Source organism: Haliotis cracherodii, unplaced genomic scaffold (genome assembly GCF_022045235.1).
Source record: "Haliotis cracherodii isolate W230 unplaced genomic scaffold, xgHalCrac1.p SCAF_13, whole genome shotgun sequence".
Lineage (NCBI taxonomy): Eukaryota > Metazoa > Mollusca > Gastropoda > Lepetellida > Haliotidae > Haliotis > Haliotis cracherodii.
The window spans coordinates 20,953,702-20,972,234 of record NW_027266268.1 but is presented as its reverse complement, the minus strand read 5'-3'; the positions used below and the strand labels follow the sequence as shown (position 1 = coordinate 20,972,234).

Below are 18,533 nucleotides of genomic sequence, written 5' to 3'. Positions count from 1 at the left end.
AGCTAGTATATTCAACTGCAAGGAGACTATCTTCAAAAGTAACTAAAGCTCATGGTAATCATTCTGTAATATGAATGACAGGCTTATGTATCGCCATCCGCTCGTCGATCCAAGCATACAACAAAGGAAATACAGTAAACGTTACAGGGAACTTTAAATATTGTAGTGATTGTAAACACTCGATTGTTAATGCTGATGAATGATGAAAAGATTGTGCCAGCGAATCCATTCAATCGCTAGCCAGAATTTGTAGCCAACACATCTAAAATATCAACAAAGGCAGACACTTCACAAACGTTGCTGTCAGCATTGAAATTTAAATAGCGTTCATGCATAACCTAAACTAAAAACAATAACATCATATTTTATAAATTTGAATATGATGCTATCATCAGAAGAAGCTTACATGTCATAGTTCAGCTTCCTCAACTTCGCAAGTTGAGGGGAAAAGACGTTTGCAGAAGGGGGAACGTATTCTGTTAAGCATACTCAAAATGGTCAAAATAAGGTCAAATATCGTGAACATCGATTCCAATTACCAAGTAAAGAGATTCCCAATTTCAAAAAAGTAAGAACAAATAAAATAGAATAATGGTCATAAGTAGCGTTCTGTTTCCAATATGGCTGCCGTAGTGGCCATATTCAAAATAGGATCTGAACCTCTTTAACAAAGCCAAGTCTCATCATTGGCACAATAAGCATGTGAAGGTCAGTTTCTTGGCCCTGTGCTGGTTAGGTGGGTGGAGTTTTCAGGAAAGCTATGGTAGGCGGACAAGCAGATTATGACACTACTTTCGCTCAGGTGAGCTACTAATGTGTTGCCTTCATATGTCTTGTTATTTTAGCAAAAGTAATGTTGTGATGTTATGTGTTTGATTGTGCTTTTAAAGAATATGTCATTGTATCCCAATTGCTCATGATGTCAATCACTGGATTGTCTTGTCTAGACTATTTACAGACCGCCGTCATATAGTTGGGATATTGCTTAGTGCGGCGTTAAACAACAAAGCAACAACAACAATTTAAAAGACTAATACATGCAGTTGTTATAAAACAACTGTAAGGTAAAGGCGACTGGTCCTACTCTATCCTCCTGCAGTTGTTAGATATGTCCGCTCCGCCACCGACTGACAGCGTCACATACCACGATCTTTGACCTAGTGGGTGGTATTTACAATCAATATGGCGGCCGGATGGACCTGTCGAAACCAGCTCCATGAAGCTGATCTTGAGAGGGTGAGGTATGCAACTCTTGTAACTATTACATTGTGTAGTGGTAACTTCTGTATATATTATGGTAACACTCTGGTGGCAGAGATTCAGATTAATTGTGTTCAACATTTTGTATGGCGATGATGCACATGAGTCACACTATCACCCTTACAAATCGACGTTTGCAGTATGTCTCCTTCATGTTACCCATTTCATCCTGACAACCTCCCGAATTAATTATGTTATGAGCAGAGGTTGTAACGTTCAGTGTCATATCAGTGTAACCATGGCACCCGTTTGATCAGTAGAAAATGGTGGACTGACCTTCCTATTCGTATTCTGGTTGAAATTGAATTTTAATCTCATGAATTTCACACAAAAAACTTAAACAGAAAGAGACTTTCCACTGTTTGCAAACAAAGTGAATTGTCCATTGTACAAAACGACCCAATTTTAGAAACCTGCATAATACACGCTGACAGGGTCTTCGTGCTCACTCAGTTTGTATTCATCAACCAGGAAGTATTTTATCGGGGCATATAACATGGCGGCGGGGTGCGCTTACATTGAAACCACTACCGTGAAACTTATATCTAGGCGGAACTTGTCAGGCAGGCAGGCAATAACACCCCAGCAAGTAGAGCATTCTGTTGTGTTGTGGTGACTTAGTCACAAGGTGGCGTTCTTCAGTAAGGTGACTTGCTGATAATTGACTTCGATTCTGAGGTCACATCTTATGTCCTTGGACTTGTGACAGGTGGTGCGACCTGAATCCATCACTACGAGAGGGTAACCATGTGGTTTAAGCGTTAGCTCGTCACGCCAGTGACCCCGGTTCGATTCCCGACATGGGTACAATATATGAAGCCAACTTCTGGTGTCCCCCGCCGTGATATTGCTTGGATATTGCTGAAAGCGGCGTAAAACCAAACTCACTCACTCACCACGATGCCGAGGACAAGCCAAATTCCATGAACCGGGTCTCCCAAAGCCAAGAAGGTAAGAGCAACCAGATCAACCAAGAAAGTTATGACTGCCTTCACATGGGAGAGCAAAGGCATCAGGCACATCGATTATCTATCACGACTATGATAACACTATCGCCATCCGCTCGTCGATCCAAACATACAACAAAAGGAAATACAGTAAACGTTACAGGGAACTTTAAATATTGTAGTGATTGTAAACACTCGATTGTTAATGTTGATGAATGATGAAAAGATTGGTCCAGCGAATCCATTGCTAGCCTGAATTTGTAGCCAACACATCTAAAATATCAACAAAGGCAGACACTTCACAAACGTTGCTGTCAGCATTGAAATTTAAATAGCGTTCATGCATAACCTAAACTAAAAACAATAACATCATATTTTATAAATTTGAATATGATGCTATCATCAGAAGAAGCTTACATGTCATAGTTCAGCTTCCTCAACTTCGCAAGTTGAGGGGAAAAGACGTTAGCAGAAGGGGGAACGTATTCTGTTAAGCATACTCAAAATGGTCAAAATAAGGTCAAATATCGTGAACATCGATTCCAATTACCAAGTAAAGAGATTCCCAATTTCAAAAAAGTAAGAACAAATAAAATAGAATAATGGTCATAAGTAGCGTTCTGTTTCCAATATGGCTGCCGTAGTGGCCATATTCAAAATAGGATCTGAACCTCTTTAACAAAGCCAAGTCTCATCATTGGCACAATAAGGTCAAGTTTCTTGGCCCTGTGCTAGTTAGGAGGATGAAGTTTTCAGGAAAGCTATGGTAGGCGGACAAGCAGATTATGACACTACTTTCGCTCAGGTGAGCTACAAATGTGTTGCCTTCATATGTCTTGTTATTTTAGCAAAAGTAATGTTGTGATGTTATGTGTTTGATTGTGCTTTTAAAGAATATGTCATTGTATCCCAATTGCTCATGATGTCAATCACTGGATTGTCTTGTCTAGACTATTTACAGACCGCCGTCATATAGTTGGGATATTGCTTAGTGCGGCGTTAAACAACAAAGCAACAACAACAATTTAAAAGACTAATACATGCAGTTGTTATAAAACAACTGTAAGGTAAAGGCGACTGGTCCTACTCTATCCTCCTGCAGTTGTTAGATATGTCCGCTCCGCCACCGACTGACAGCGTCACATACCACGATCTTTGACCTAGTGGGTGGTATTTACAATCAATATGGCGGCCGGATGGACCTGTCGAAACCAGCTCCATGACCTTCCTATTCGTATCCTGGTTGAAATTTAATCTGACGAATTTCACAAATCCGCTGAAAATTGGATTTCAGTCATTTCAGTTTGCAAACAAAGTAGATTGTCCATTGTACAAAATGTAGAAACTTTAGAAACCTGCATAATACAGGTAGGCATAATATCGTCGGGTACTCCGTGCTCACTCAGTTTGTATTCATCAACCAGGAAGTATTTTACCGGGGCATATAACATGGCGGCGGGGTACGCTTACATTCAAACTACCGTGAAACTTATATTAAGGACGAGATCATGGAGATTGTCAGGCAGACAGGCGATGACACCTCCAGCAAGTTGTGGTGACTCGTGGGCATAATGAATGAGGGCTTGCCCTGTGTTTTTGTATGTGTAGACATTCTAAAGTTCTTAACCATGATTTACCTTAACCTTACTGATCCAAGGTTGTAAACTGTCAGCTTTACCCAATTAACCCTTGATTGTAATGTTTCAGTATCATGGCAATGTAATCACGCTTCATTGACCACAAACAGGTATAGAATAGACCTGTGAAACTGGTGAAATGAACGTTTGATAGATTCCTTGCCAACCAAAAAAACCCGATTGGATGGAAATAAGACTGAGGTTGCCGATGAAGTATTGAACAAGTCGCATTTGGAATAATAGTATATGAATTATCTTGCTTCTTGTAGCAAAATTCAAGCAAATCTATGGTGTGGAACACGTACATGGGTTTCACATATTGTACCTAGTGGGAATCGAACCCTGGTTTTCCTCACGATGAAACAATGCATTATTTGTTAGGCTACATTGTCATACCGTTTGTAGGCTCAGTTCATACGTCTTTGTTAGTCCTTAATACCTATATCGCAAAGGTATGGTCCTGTTCTATCGTAAATGTTATTTTTGCTCTGATCTTTGCAGGAATGGTTTCTGAGATAAACCGTTCAAAATGCAACGTAAAGATGAAGCAACAACATCAGGGTCAACAGCAGCAACAGGATCAACAACATCAACAGAGGCAAAGGGGTCAACCACACAATCAACAGTGACAGCCTCAGCCTCAGCCCCATCAACAGCAACTACTACTCAAACAGTAACGGACGAGGCTAACTTGCCCCAAGATGACCCGACAACAGCTCATGGCTCCCCTGAACGTAACTAATTCCTTTTTATGGCAGATAGTTATGCATGCGTTTCCTTTGTTTCCTTGTCTCCATCTGTACAGGAAGCTGCGCCCGCTCCCACACAGTCGGCACGTGACCCGGAAGTCATGACGTCACGTCTAAACACATAACTGCTTTGTCAGCCACACGGAACGGGATCTGTATCCCTCGTGGAAATATTAAAAGCTTTTTATGACCCTTACTTTGTGTTGTTAACTACGACAAAAGTCTGCTGTGTTGTTTATTGTATATGGTTTGTTACCTTTGGCGTCATTCTATTGTCCATTGGTAACGTTTCTCGCTCGTTTTGTGGCTCTCGTCGCTGTATTTACGACCGTATTGTTGTTTCCCGCCATTTTGGTTTTCCCGCCCTTTTGCGATTCACCACGTGTCCATGTATTTTCATGTTTTGCGTTTTGAATTCGCTCTTTGGTGGGAGTTTACATTAAATTAAAATGTTTGTATTTGGCGTGCTTTACGCGTAATTGTTTGCTCTTATAAACTTTGTAACAGAAAATAAGTTATGTTGAGTTACATTATGCGTCACGTTGGGTGTTTGCGCATCGTTATGCTTTTGCTTAAATTCCAGAATACCTCACTGCTCTAACTGCCGCGGGAATAAATCTGGACGGGACCCCCACCCCTGCTGCCTGGACTGTACAACCCCATGTACCCCCACAGAGCAGTGCAGATACTGTAGTCCCCTGTCGCCAGTCTCCTTCACCGCCTACCTACGAGTGTCTCGGAAACGCTTCACTCAACGTGTGCGTCAACACCCCAACATGCCATCTAACGTAGTGTCTGCCTCCCACGGCACGACATACGACCGTTCACGGTCTCCTACACCACCCTTACCGTCACCTGCTTCGATCTCATCGTCTTCGGCATCGCCCGTAACGGGTTCACCGTCATCTCTGCCATCTACGTCGACAACCTGGACTACTCAGGCGCCTCCTACTTATGGACATGCCCTCCTGTCATCGTTTATGGATCCATCTGGGATGCAAGCTTGGATGCAGTCCTTGTTTGCGCAACCTACTCCCGCCTCAGCGGCGCAGACAGTGCCTCCTGCGACGCTGCGCCACTGATGGCCCCGACTATAGACACTCCGATTCCTGCGTCCCCCTCTACTTCGGGTGCTCATCGGTTTCTATCGTCGTACACCTCGTTGCCTCCGACTGCCTCTTGACAAGTCCTCTGGATCCCGTCGTCGTTCTCGAAGTCGTTCACCTATACATAGACTTCGACGTCGTTCATCTCGTTCGGCCTCATCAGAAGTATAATTTCGACTCGATTATGACCCTCCATCTCCCGAGATTGATACTCACTTGGGCCTATCACAGGTTGCTGATTGGCTACGGACCGTTTGACTTCCGTCGCTCCCTCCCCGGGCCCCGATGTCGAAAAAAAATCTACGATTTGGTCTAACCCGATTTCGCTACCACCCGACCCAATACTGACAGATCTTGTTACGACGTTGGATGAGGACTTCGCAAGGTTGTCCCTCACGCCGTCGTTGAAGGCTCCTCGTGTCCGGCGTGATGATTTCCCTGTCCACTCCTTCGATGTGGCTGACGGTGCGCACATCCTGGACGAGGACTTACATCGAATGACCAGGTCATCCCAGTCCGCCACCGTACGAACGGTAGACTCCCGACTCGCTTTCGTGGAATCTGAACTGCGGCGTTCAATTAAACCACTGTCTACACTCACCTCCTATGCCATTGAGTCATTGAGCATGATCTCTCGGAGTCCAATCCAAACAGGATCGACCACCTACGCACTGTTATGAACTTCGAACTTCGCCAGGTCGACCATTTGCCGCTCTTGTGAGCCGCTCTTGTGGAGATCACCGCTACACGACGAATGGGTTACTTGACTTCTACGGACTGGGATTCCGAATTCAAGCGTTCCTTACTATGACAACCTTGGTCGGGTCCTACCCTTTTTAATGGTGCCATTTCCGCTACACACGCCCGGGTCTCCAGCTTCGCAAGAGATGAAACGGCCCTCAGAGCCTTGGAGCATGTCACGCACCCATCAGCGGCCAAGTCCTCCAAAGGCAACTACAAACTTCGCCGCTACTCTCTCAAGGACGTCTCCAAACATGCCCCGCTCTTTCGTGGCCAGAAAGGGCGTGGTCGTGGCAAATCCCGTGGCACCTACCAGCTCCGACGGGATCGTCGCCCCGGCAAGGGTGCCGATTCCACCTCCAAGCGTTGACCGACGGGACCTCAACGACTGGGACCTCCCACCCACAGCCGTTCCGGTCACCGAGGGAGACTAGGCCGGTTTAAGAGAAACTGGTCTATACTGGAGGACCCGTTCGTCACAAACGTCTTCCGTCATTGGCCCATTGGCAGTACATCCTCCCCTGACGTCCACTCCGACAACAGGCGCTTATGCGGCACACCAAATTCGGCTCCTTCACGACAGCATCGACTCCCTGCTTCGGAAGGAGGCCATAGAGGTCGTGCACGACCCGGCTCGGAACCCAGGTTTTTACTCCCCAGTGTTTCTGGTTCCCATGAAGGGAACCACAAACTGGTGTATGATACACAATCTCTCCACTTTCAACCGGCGCTACCTGGAACGTCCTGCTCAGGACGAGAATCTCAGCAGGCGATTCCCTGATCAGCCTCGACATCCAGGACGCCTATCTTCATGTGCCTATCCACCCCAACGACCGGCGCTTCCTCAGGATCATTTTCAACGGTACCATTACCAGTGGGCGGTCCTACCATTTGGAATTTTCACGGCCCCGTGGCTTTTCACACGGATTACCAAGCCTGTCGCCGCCTTCCTACACCTGAGGAACATCAACTTCAATCCATACATCGACGACTGTCTCCTCAACAACTGGGACTCGAAGTTGCTGCTGCGCCACAGAGATTTTACCCTGCGGCTCTTCAATCAGATGGGATGGATCGTCAACCAGACGAAGTCGGAACTGACCCCATCGTTCCGTCTGCAGTTCATCTCGGGCCTGTTTCTCACGGATCAAGACCTTCTTCAAGTCCCCAGGGACAGGTTTTGAAAACCCTCACTCACCTCTTCCCTGACCTCCAGCAGGCTCGAACTCTTCGCCAATGGCAGCTTCTCCTTGGCCTCCTCACATCGGCTCAAGACCTGACTGCAAGGGGTCGCCTCCAACTCCATCCAATTCTACGGTTTCTCGCTCCTTTCATTCGGCAGCAGGATCCGGAGTCCCTCATCGTCCTCCCTGTACCCCTTCCCCCGATGGTCGACGCTGAAATCTAACGTCTGCGCAGCGGCTCCTTGACCGCGCCGTTCATCTTGGGCTGTGCTAGGACTTCATCGCAAAGAATCAACTCGCAGGACAGCCTGAAAGATCCTTCGCCATCCCTCCCCTTTCGTCGATTGTGGGTGCCGACGACGTTGAGGAGCTTTCATTATGCCCTGTTAGGGCCCTGAAGGTTTTCCTACGACGGTCTAAAGCCTGCCGCAAGTCTAGGAAACGTCACAGTCGGAGGTCAGCCGGAATACTATCTCCCTGTGTGTCCGGGCGGTCATCCTCCAAGCTTAGATCTTGTATGAATAGAAAGGTTGCATGAGTGCGTATAGCATACTGACATTGCAAAACGAGAATCAGAAGTTTATTGTGTTTTTGAAGTAACGGAATGGACTTTATGAACTTTGAATAAAGAAATATAAGGGTCACATGATATATTCCCCGGTCGTGCAGGGATTAGGTTGCTGAGGCTCGAAAATGGCATCTCAATACAGTTGTCATTTGTCATTCGTAGCTTTAATCATCTTTAACAATGAATACTCGTATGTTCACGACTATTTTGTGTTTAACGGTCCCAATAAAATATGTTATTGTTTCATATTTTTCAGCCCGTATTAGCGTGAAAGGAACAGACGGCCAAGGGACGACTGGCCAATCAGTTGCATCTGGGGTGGTACATGGACAGCATATTACCCAAGGTAATACTTGCTTGCCTGCTTGCTACGGCGTATGTCTATCCCTATAAAACCACACACATCTTAATCGCTTTGGAAATGCACCCTTCTTTGTAAGGGTTGATGTACTATAGGGATATACACTGTGCCGTGATTTTAGCCTTGGGAGAAGGCAATTAAGATTAGAGGATTCGAGACTTTCTCTGACTTTCTATGAATTCTATTGAACTAAGGTGTTATATTTCTTCTTAGAGAATTACAATTCGTTTTACCTCAAAGGCAGCCTATGGTAAGGCATGTGGTCAGGAAGTCCATCCATCTGGCCATCCTTTTGTGTCTTCTCCTAAACTTAATGGATTCACACGTCAGGCTCAGTAGCTTACCCGATTGCATTTCATCGTTGTGTAAATCGTTTCATGGCTGTCGTTATGTAGTGAGGGAGTGAGTGAGTTGGGTTTAACGCCGCTTTTTAACAGTATTCCAGTCATATCACGGCGTGTCTGCTTAATGTGGGAGGAAAGCCTGAAGTGATGCAGGTCTCAGACGTTTACAACTTCGGTGAAACCCACGAGCACGGGTATGGTGCTGACAAACCTAGAAACATAATTGGGGCGAACCGGGATTCGAACCCACAATCATAGGTTTCTGGCATGCCCTAGGGACGCAACTCTGCACACCGAATCGCGGCGCCTTAGACGACTGGGCCACCCATGCCCCCTCGTAATGTAGCTTGAATATTGACGACTACGACGTCAAGCACAACAAATAAGCTAAGTATATACCGAATCAGATATAGTTGCAATCAATTCTTTTGTACGTATTTCAGGAAACACGTACAATATTACCGTTCATCTTTATGGCGCGTCCGGCGAGGGTATGTCCCAAAGGAATCAACCTGGTCCCATCAGCTGTGAGTACCATATTGTCTTAACATGTCACGAAAACTATGTAAACAATGTCCTAAAACAAATTTAAGGAATAAAATAACAAGAAAGTGTGCAGTGAGTTTGTGCTAATTTTATTTTGTGTATCATAATCAATAAATCTCGTTTTCTGTCGTGGGAAATATCAAATATGCACGTAATATCTATGCTGACTACATTTCTTTTTTCCAGTTATAATTAACATGGATGGGTCAGGGAAACTACAGGACATTCAAGCTAGGGAAACTGCCACAACACATAAAGACAAACCAGCCTATGAATCAACTTGGAGCTTCATAACCAAGCCAGTGAACTATGCACTTCATTTTACGTCTTCTCTCTGTTCAGCACTGTATACATTACACGCCTCCGTTGTGGCTCGCTTCAACGGTCGGTTTCAAGGTGCCCGCCCCGGAAGCTTGATATTTGTGTTCCAGCATGACACCTGGGAAGAAGCGGAGGAGATGATGAGACACAAGAAGGATGTCACAGATGTCATTGTACAGTTTCTCCAGCACATAAACTCTGGTGTAGAACTACTCGAGTGCGATGTTCAAATTAAAGCACTCAAACAGACAGCAGAGGACTTACTTGATAAAGGTATAAGACAGAGGATACGTATGAACGGCAACTATTTTAAGCTATGATATACAAGATGGGTGAGACACAATCTTTGTGAATAATTCATTGGCAAAATTTAATGGTTTTTGATTTAGATGTAACTGACATTTGCTGCTGCATAAATCATCAGTCTACCTCGAGAATCAGAGTATCATGAATCTATAGTTTATCACTGAATATAATTCAAAGCAAATCAATAACGAGTGAGCACATATATGCATGTTGCCGAATTAGGGGTATATTAAATTGGTTAGAGAATGTGTTGTATCTTCATAACTTAATCTTGTCACTGTCTATAAAAATAGTTTAAACATTTATAACACACATTTGAATGTGCAGGCCAGTGCAGCAACGTACGTGTGTGTGTGGGTGTGGGTGTGGGTGTGGGTGTGGGTGTGTGGGTGTGAGCGAGCGCGCGCGCGCGCGTTCATGCGTGTGTTCCTCTGACCAACAACATTTATTTGTAATCGACTAAAAATATCTAAATATTTTTATTCTTTATATAACTTCACTGACTTCCTTTCCTTTAAAGAAACACCTCTGGAATCATTCCAAGCATGTGTCAACAAACGACAGGTAATCTTCCACTCAGTAGAAAAAATTCAGCACAAATAAGAAAAGCGCTTCTCAGTAGTCAAACTTTTCAAGTTCAGACGTTCCCTAAATGGGTTCAGCGTGTGAAGCTCATGCTTTTATTGATGGAAACAGTTCATAAACATGCACCCCCTACATGTCTATTTCTTTGTTATCAAATGTTGCGTCCGGTGTGTTTGTTCAACACAATTAGCGACCTGTATGAACCTATTTACCTGTTTACGGACTAGGTATACAAAGGTATATCAGATATATACACACGCATAACAGAAGCTTCTTGTGTTTCAGCATGATCAACATGTGGAGAGTCTGAACCAAAGAATAGTCACACTGGAACAAGAACTGGCCTTGACCAATAAAAAGCTTGAAAAAATGGAAAATGCACAACTTGCAGGTTGATATAACAAGTTATCATACCTGCATTAAGATACCCGTTTCTGAATGGTTTCTGAATGGACTATCGTTCCCTATGAACTTATATGACCGACAACATAACAAATTCCATATACCCCACTTGGAAATTCTGAAGCGCTTACCAACGCGCCTACAGTGATTTGATTACTGGTATATTATCACGAACATGAGTTAGTGAGTTACGATTTATAGTCACATCGGTAATATTTCAGCCACATCGTATAAACGCCTATCAAATGCAGTTCAGTGAACTTAAACGAGCACAACAGATTATAATGCAAGTCCGAAAACTCTGGGTGCGTTTACGTCGTCTGTTTGCTGTTAAGATGCTTGCGAAATGGTTCGCTAGCTTTACTGATGAAGACATTTTAGATGACTACAGTGATCCTTTATACGGGGATGCACGGGTGGCCTAGTTGCCTAAGGCGCCGTGATTCGCTGTGCAGAGTTGCGTCCCTTGGGCACGCTAGAAACCTTTGATTGTGAGTTCGAATCCCAACTCGCCACGATTATGTTTCTAGGTTTTTCAGCACAATGCCTGTGCTCTTGGATTTCAGCAAAGTGGTAAACGTCTGAGACATGCATCAATTCGGGCTTTTCTCCCACATTACGCTGACCCGTTTTGATATAACTGGAATACTGTTAAAAGCTGCATTAAACCCAACTCACTCACCTCTTTATACGGATTTTTCTTTTCAGAAGCTCGGATGTCCCTGTGGATGAGATCGACATCTCCTTCATTGTCAGTTTCATTGTCTGATATTGACGGGCACTGTAAGTGGCTTCTATTATGTGTACTGCCTGCATATGTCTTTCATAATGTGAAATTAGAGATACCATAATGGTATATACAGCTATATTAAAAATAATCAGCAAGAGTGACTTTTGTGAACTGGCAAACATTTTTCAAGTCACTATTTGCCGAGCCTTTGGCAAGACGGGTGTTGATTTATTACGACTCTGTGTTTAAAAAGTAATATAGGCATAGAATCAATTCATTATCAAACTAGTACTTATTCAGAAAGAATATGAAGACTCAAATATTCTCCAGGATTGTTGCTAATATAAGTGGTAGATGACGTTGTATTCAAATAGAACAATTAATGTTACCTCGTGCATAATTTCTAAATTGACTTTTAACCTCTAACCCCCCTGAACTGAAATCCCACGGGGCTTATTGTTAAAGGTGAAGGCCACAGCAGTAACGTTGAAAAGAGCATTTGAATCCACGACTCAAACATACAGAGTGAATCTATTACTACTTTTTGTATGACGATCCTGATAAGATTTGCCACCAAAATTGAGATCAAGGTTCAACTTGCATTTATCATTATACCAGTTCTGATAGATAAGTCTATGATATGTCATCGCCTTAACTTTAACACTCTGGCAGCTCTGGTTGCCATGACAATCACGTTAAAATGAAATGTACATATAAATGCTAAACTCCTCTTTCTGCATCTTCTGATTTTGCTATTATTCAGCTTCTTAACTTATCTGCAACTTGCAAACATTCAAGAAAACAGTGAACAGTTTCAATTTTCACAAAAACAGCCACCTAACAAAGTTTAATTGCCATCTTTGCTATTCAAATATTGTTGGCTGTCCCGCTAAGTTACACTGCAGCATTATTCCTTGAACATTGTGTAATTATTAGAACATATTTTGTTGAGCGATAAAATGTGCTGAGATTAAGTCATAAGGCATAATTGGTGTCATGCAATGCAAGCTGTAAAGGATGTAAAGGACTGATAAAATGATAAAAAAGGTCACTGACTTTATTGCAGGTAGCTTGCACATGTCTTTTCATCTTACAAATTATTATTGTTTAGTCAGAGTTGCTGTTACAATTTGCTTACAATGCTGTGGATGAACTAGGAGATTCATTTTCAAAGTAGAGGTTGGTTACCTGTAGATTTAACCGCGCTAAATTGAATTTGGAACGGAAACTTTAATTTAGCGCAGTTAAATTTGCAGGTAACCTAACTCTACATTGAAAATAAGTATGTTAATCTCAATTCTACCATGACTAAATAAAACTGTTAGCAAATATATTGAGTGAAGTCGCATGGGCTGAGTCCAGTGTTTTGAGTGGGTTGTCGATCTGAATTACGGAATCACCGACACCAACCTGTAAACAAAATATGGCGTTCTGTGTGCTCAAGCAGTTTGTTCACACGGTAATACGTCTTTCGAACATATGATATGCATTGTAAGCTTATAAGCACGGCAACTTGATCAGCTAACATGAGGTGGGCACGCCTAAATAAAACGAAGCATGCTTTGCAAAGCTTTCTTTCTACACCGCGCGTCACCATTATGACGTCATATAGCTCATTGTGACGCAAAAGGTATGACGTCACGGTCGAATATAGAGAAACGCCACATTTCAAGCTCTCTGTTGTCTCCAAAGTTAAAATACATTCTCTTTGACGATTTCTCTCATGTTTTCTGTACTGCCACACATCCTTTGAATAGTGTAGTAGCCGCAACTGGTTTAGCCGCATTTTGTGACCTGTATACTTATTTAAATATGCTTACCGACAATGACTATGAATATTAGCTTCCTCGGTGATGCGGCAGTCAAACCAGCTGTTTCTATCAGAGGGGGGTTATTGTGATTTAATAACCTCTGATTGACCAATCAGAATCGAGTAATTTCCAAATTCATGGTAGAACGCAAATTCACAATTATTACCATGATGAAAGATATCACCAATCCCAATTATTGATGTAGGTATATCAGCATGTACATGGATTCATCATTAATACTTCAAGGATGACCTGAAATTGATCACATCAGATTCTAACAGTTCACGTTGACTTATTTAGATGATTTAACTCATCTGCATTTAGCACACACGTTACGTTTATTTTGTTTACTGTGAGGCCCGGGGGTGGGGTTGTTTCTCACGCCGGATGACCGGTTCTACTGCACACATGGGTACAATGTGTGAAGCACATTACTGTTACAACCCAGCAGTGATATTGCTTGGAAATAAACGGCGTTGAACCATATCCACTGGCAATTGTCAGGTCAATTACTTCTTTCCATTTGTATTTAGTGGTCGCAGATATAGAATGAATTACGAGAGCGTCAGTGAGTACGAGACAGTTTGTAGATTCATCATTTTTCCTCCAGATTCTGGTATCCAGGAGTCAGTTTCCGAAGACACATCCAGTGCAGAGGGAAAACATTGGCAAGAGGAACGAGGTAGCTATCTTTTAGCGTTCAGCTGATCCGTTACAAAACATAAAACGTCCATAACAGCAATCATGACAATACAAAGCTGAGTACATCTGACTGTAACGGTATGTGAGCGAGTGACTTTCTACAGTATTTCAGTAAAAGAATGACACCTCAGCTCCATGTCAGAGCAGGTCGTACGTGTTTACATGTTTCTGTAAGAACAAAGCGTGGGCATTGTGGTGATAATTCAAGTCAGGTCGAATCTGGGTTTTGAAACCCGATCATCGTAACCTTGCACGAGACAAAGGGACACCAACTCTGCACAGTACATTGTGGTGCCTTACAACTCAGTCCCATTACATGGGACACATGTATGCCTTGAATATGTTATTAGTGCACACGTAGAAAATAACTACTTTGAGTTAAAGGAACAGGTACACTAAATGAATCCTCTAAGTAGCCACGCCGTTACTATTTCCAGGCCAGCCGCCGCACTTGATTTCCAAGTGGGAGGTGGAGGAGGGAAACATGAAGCTGATCTACGTGGACCGGAACAACATGCTGAGTAAAGCCTGTCGAGAAGGGAAGCTGGACATAGTGAAGAACATCATTGCTACGGGGTCTGTGGACATTAATACCAGAAGCGAGGGTGGCTGGACACCTGTGTTGACTGCAGCAGTTAGAGGTTATAGAAACATATTTGATGTGTTGGTGAAAGAGGGATGTGATTTATCTGCTGTACTAGACAATGGCAACAACATTCTTCACGTCGCTTGTTTTGGGGGCAATACTGACATCATCCAATATCTGGTCTCACGTCGTGTAGTCAGTCTGGAGAGTAAGGGAATGTATGGTAGAACGGCTGTGATGAAAGCGGCAAGTGTAGGAAACAAAGGTGTGTTTGATCTACTGGTGAGTAAAGGGTGTAACCTGTCAGTAGTAGATGACGTTGGTAACAACATCCTACATGTTGCATGTATCAGTGACAATGTACAGATTGTTGACTATCTCATCTCACATGACATAGCTAACATAGAGAGCAGAGGTCAGTATGGGAGAACTGCTGTCATGGTGGCAGCAACTAAAGGCCAGAAGAAAGCATTTGATCTGCTGGTGAGTAAAGGGTGTAACCTGTCAGTAGTGGATAATGAGGGTAACAACATCCTACATGTTGCATGTCTCAGTGACAATGTACAGATTGTTGTCTATCTCATCTCACATCACATAGCTGACATAGAGAGCAGGGGTCAGTATGGGAGAACTGCGGTCATGAAGGCAGCAACTAAAGGTAGGAAGAAGGTTTTCGATCTTCTGGTGAGTAAAGGGTGTAACCTGTCAGTAGTAGATGACGTTGGTAACAACATCCTACATGCTGCATGTATCAGTGACAATGTACAGATTGTTGACTATCTCATCTCACATGACATAGCTAACATAGAGAGCAGAGGTCAGTATGGGAGAACTGCTGTCATGGTGGCAGCAACTAAAGGCCAGAAGAAAGCATTTGATCTTCTGGTGAGTAAAGGGTGTAACCTGTCAGTAGTAGATGACGTTGGTAACAACATCCTACATGTTGCATGTATCAGTGACAATGTACAGATTGTTGACTATCTCATCTCACATGACATAGCTAACATAGAGATCAGAGGTCAGTATGGGAGAACTGCTGTCATGGCGGCAGCAGCTAATGGTCATCAGAAGGTTTTGGATCTTCTGGTGAGTAAAGGGTGTAACCTGTCAGTAGTAGATGACGTTGGTAACAACATCCTACATGTTGCATGTATCAGTGACAATGTACAGATTGTTGACTATCTCATCTCACATGACATAGCTAACATAGAGAGCAGAGGTCAGTATGGGAGAACTGCTGTCATGGTGGCAGCAGCCCTAGGTAAGAAGGCTTTTGATCTGCTGGTGAGTAAAGGGTGTAACCTGTCAGTAGTGGATGATAATGGTGACAACATCCTACATGCTGCATGTCTCAGTGACAATGTACAGATTGTTGACTATCTCATCTCACATGACATAGCTGACATAGAGAGCAGAGGTCAGTATGGGAGAACTGCTGTCATGGTGGCAGCAGCTAATGGTCATCAGAAGGTTTTGGATCTTCTGGTGAGTAAAGGGTGTATCCTGTCAGTAGTGGATGATGATGGTGACAACATCCTACATGTTGCATGTCTCAGTGACAATGTACAGATTGTTGACTATCTCATCTCACATGACATAGCTGACATAGAGAGCAGAGGTCAGTATGGGAGAACTGCTGTCATGGTGGCAGCAGCTGAAGGTAAGAAGAAGGCTTTTGATCTTCTGGTGAGTAAAGGGTGTAACCTGTCAGTAGTGGATGATGATGGTGACAACATCCTACATTCTGCATGTCTCAGTGACAATGTACAGATTGTTGACTATCTCATCTCACATGACATAGCTGACATAGAGAGCAGAGGTCAGTATGGGAGAACTGCTGTCATGAAGGCAGCAGCTAAAGGTCATCAGAAGGTTTTCGATCTTCTGGTGAGTAAAGGGTGTAACCTGTCAGTAGTGGATAATGATGGTAACAACATCCTACATCTTTCCTGCTCATGGGGTAGAGTAGACATAGTTCGCCAGCTTCTCGTAGAGTCATCAGTGGACGTGTCCAGTACAAACATCCACGGCCAGACTCCTGTACAGGTGGCACGGAGGTTCCAGCAAGACGATGTCGTCAGATTGTTGTCTTCATGGGGATACACGTGAAGGTTATTATGAAGGTCACATGCATCTGTATTGTTCAACATCGTGGGATATATGCCTGTAACGTTGGAGCAAACACACCTGAGTGAGTTCGACTCTGCCACTAGGATATCAACTCACCTTCTGTGGGGGATGGAAGAACTGTGTGTTGCAGGAAACTTGTTTGTTTGTTATGACGGCAGCCTGTAATCTTGTGTTGTGGGCAATGTTCCACGCCGTCGGCGACAAGCAGTAAACCAGTAAACCTTGGCACCGAATCTGACCACCAGATATACTAATTTGCCTCTTACCACCAGAATATGATGCTGATGACAAACTCTAACCCAGATGTCTGACAAAGAATATATACGAGTGTATTTATATGACACGGTCCATCTGCTGGCTTGACGGTATATGGGCCCTGTTGTATTGACTGTGTCACTGTGGTCAAAGTGGAGTGTGTGGGAGTGGAGTCGTGTGTGTGAAGAAATAAATGAAAACGACAAAACCCTTTCCATGATCACGAGAAGAGTTCATTACACGATTCCAAAAGACCAATTGGACTATATCATAGACGTGTGTTTAAGAATCCCTTTTATTCACGGTCACTTTTACAAACAATACTCCAGCAGCTCCAGGCTTTAGCTAGCTTCTAAGTTTCTGAACTTATGGAGAACAATCGAGCAAACATTTCTTATTACTATGGAAAGGGTTTTGTCTCGCCTATTGGCATCAAGGCAAAGTTGTCTATTAGAAAGTTGAAGTCATCCCTCTTATCACAGTCTTGTAGATAGGATTTGTCTCTCTGAATCTTCCCGCACAGTTCGAAATATGAAAAAGGCATAGCGTTAGTTGAGTGTCAAATAATGTAATCCAACTGTTTGCAGACAACAAAGAAATGATACATTTTAATCCTTAAAGTTACATACTATTAAACAGGATGTGCATTTGGACAATCGATCATTATGAGACGATAGATAGATAGATAGATGGATGGATGGATGGATGGATGGATGGATGGATGGATGGATAGATAGATAGATAGATAGCGTATTGTTCGATCCCCTAATTCTGCCTGGAACCGAGCGGTCTGTTATATTTCTCAAATCTTGCAGGTCTGTTAAAATACCATTGCATACACGTTTTTCATCTTTCCCCTGCAATTGCGTTTCGTAGCTTCAATCTTTAACTCGCTATCTAAAGCCTGTTTAAACTTAGATCAAAATCAGTTTGGAGCATTGATGTAACTCACATATTGTTGATGAAGTGTGCCATAAAATAGGTGTCAGGTGTGTCAGTTCAGTGATGTCATGTGACACTGTACGGTTACCTGCTGACGTCACTGCCGACAGCACCTTGCTTTTAGAACGTGCCAAGTTGACCTCCAAACTCTCTGAACTTATTAGCCTTATAGAGAAAGCATTAAAATGGATGGGTTTAGAGGCGGATGGATGGATGGATGGTTGGGTGGATGGATGGATGGATGGATGGGTTGGTGGGTGGGTGGATGGATGGATGGATGTTTATCCAATGAATTTACAATCAGCTCTTTATCCAATCTT

General features: G+C 43.3%; 2 protein-coding genes across 2 annotated transcripts; both read left to right on the top strand.

The window, feature by feature from the left end:
- The first annotated feature begins 1,200 nt into the window (after window positions 1-1,200).
- On the top strand, window positions 1,201-10,084 carry LOC139458515 (uncharacterized). The gene is made up of 6 exons (XM_071239951.1): window positions 1,201-1,241; window positions 1,970-2,211; window positions 4,346-4,578; window positions 8,449-8,538; window positions 9,341-9,424; window positions 9,630-10,084. Exons 3-6 carry the CDS (start codon window positions 4,374-4,376, stop codon window positions 10,082-10,084), a joined length of 834 nt encoding a protein of 277 aa, XP_071096052.1. The 5' UTR covers window positions 1,201-1,241; window positions 1,970-2,211; window positions 4,346-4,373.
- Window positions 10,085-10,611: 527 nt separating this feature from the next.
- Window positions 10,612-17,604, top strand: LOC139459715 (serine/threonine-protein phosphatase 6 regulatory ankyrin repeat subunit A-like). Its single transcript, XM_071241361.1, has 5 exons — window positions 10,612-10,634; window positions 10,941-11,046; window positions 11,766-11,840; window positions 14,209-14,280; window positions 14,738-17,604. Exons 2-5 carry the CDS (start codon window positions 11,025-11,027, stop codon window positions 16,993-16,995), a joined length of 2,427 nt encoding a protein of 808 aa, XP_071097462.1. The 5' UTR covers window positions 10,612-10,634; window positions 10,941-11,024; the 3' UTR covers window positions 16,996-17,604.
- Window positions 17,605-18,533: the final 929 nt, after the last annotated feature.

Coding starts and splice junctions, on each gene's coding strand:
- LOC139458515 (XM_071239951.1), top strand. CDS start 4,374: ATGCAACGTAAAGATGAAGCAACAACATCAGGGTCAACAGCAGCAACA. Junction 4,579..8,448: donor AGCTCATGGCTCCCCTGAAC/GTAACTAATTCC, acceptor CATATTTTTCAG/CCCGTATTAGCGTGAAAGGA. Junction 8,539..9,340: donor TGGACAGCATATTACCCAAG/GTAATACTTGCT, acceptor TACGTATTTCAG/GAAACACGTACAATATTACC.
- LOC139459715 (XM_071241361.1), top strand. CDS start 11,025: ATGGAAAATGCACAACTTGCAG. Junction 11,047..11,765: donor GGAAAATGCACAACTTGCAG/GTTGATATAACA, acceptor TTTTCTTTTCAG/AAGCTCGGATGTCCCTGTGG. Junction 11,841..14,208: donor GTCTGATATTGACGGGCACT/GTAAGTGGCTTC, acceptor TTTTTCCTCCAG/ATTCTGGTATCCAGGAGTCA.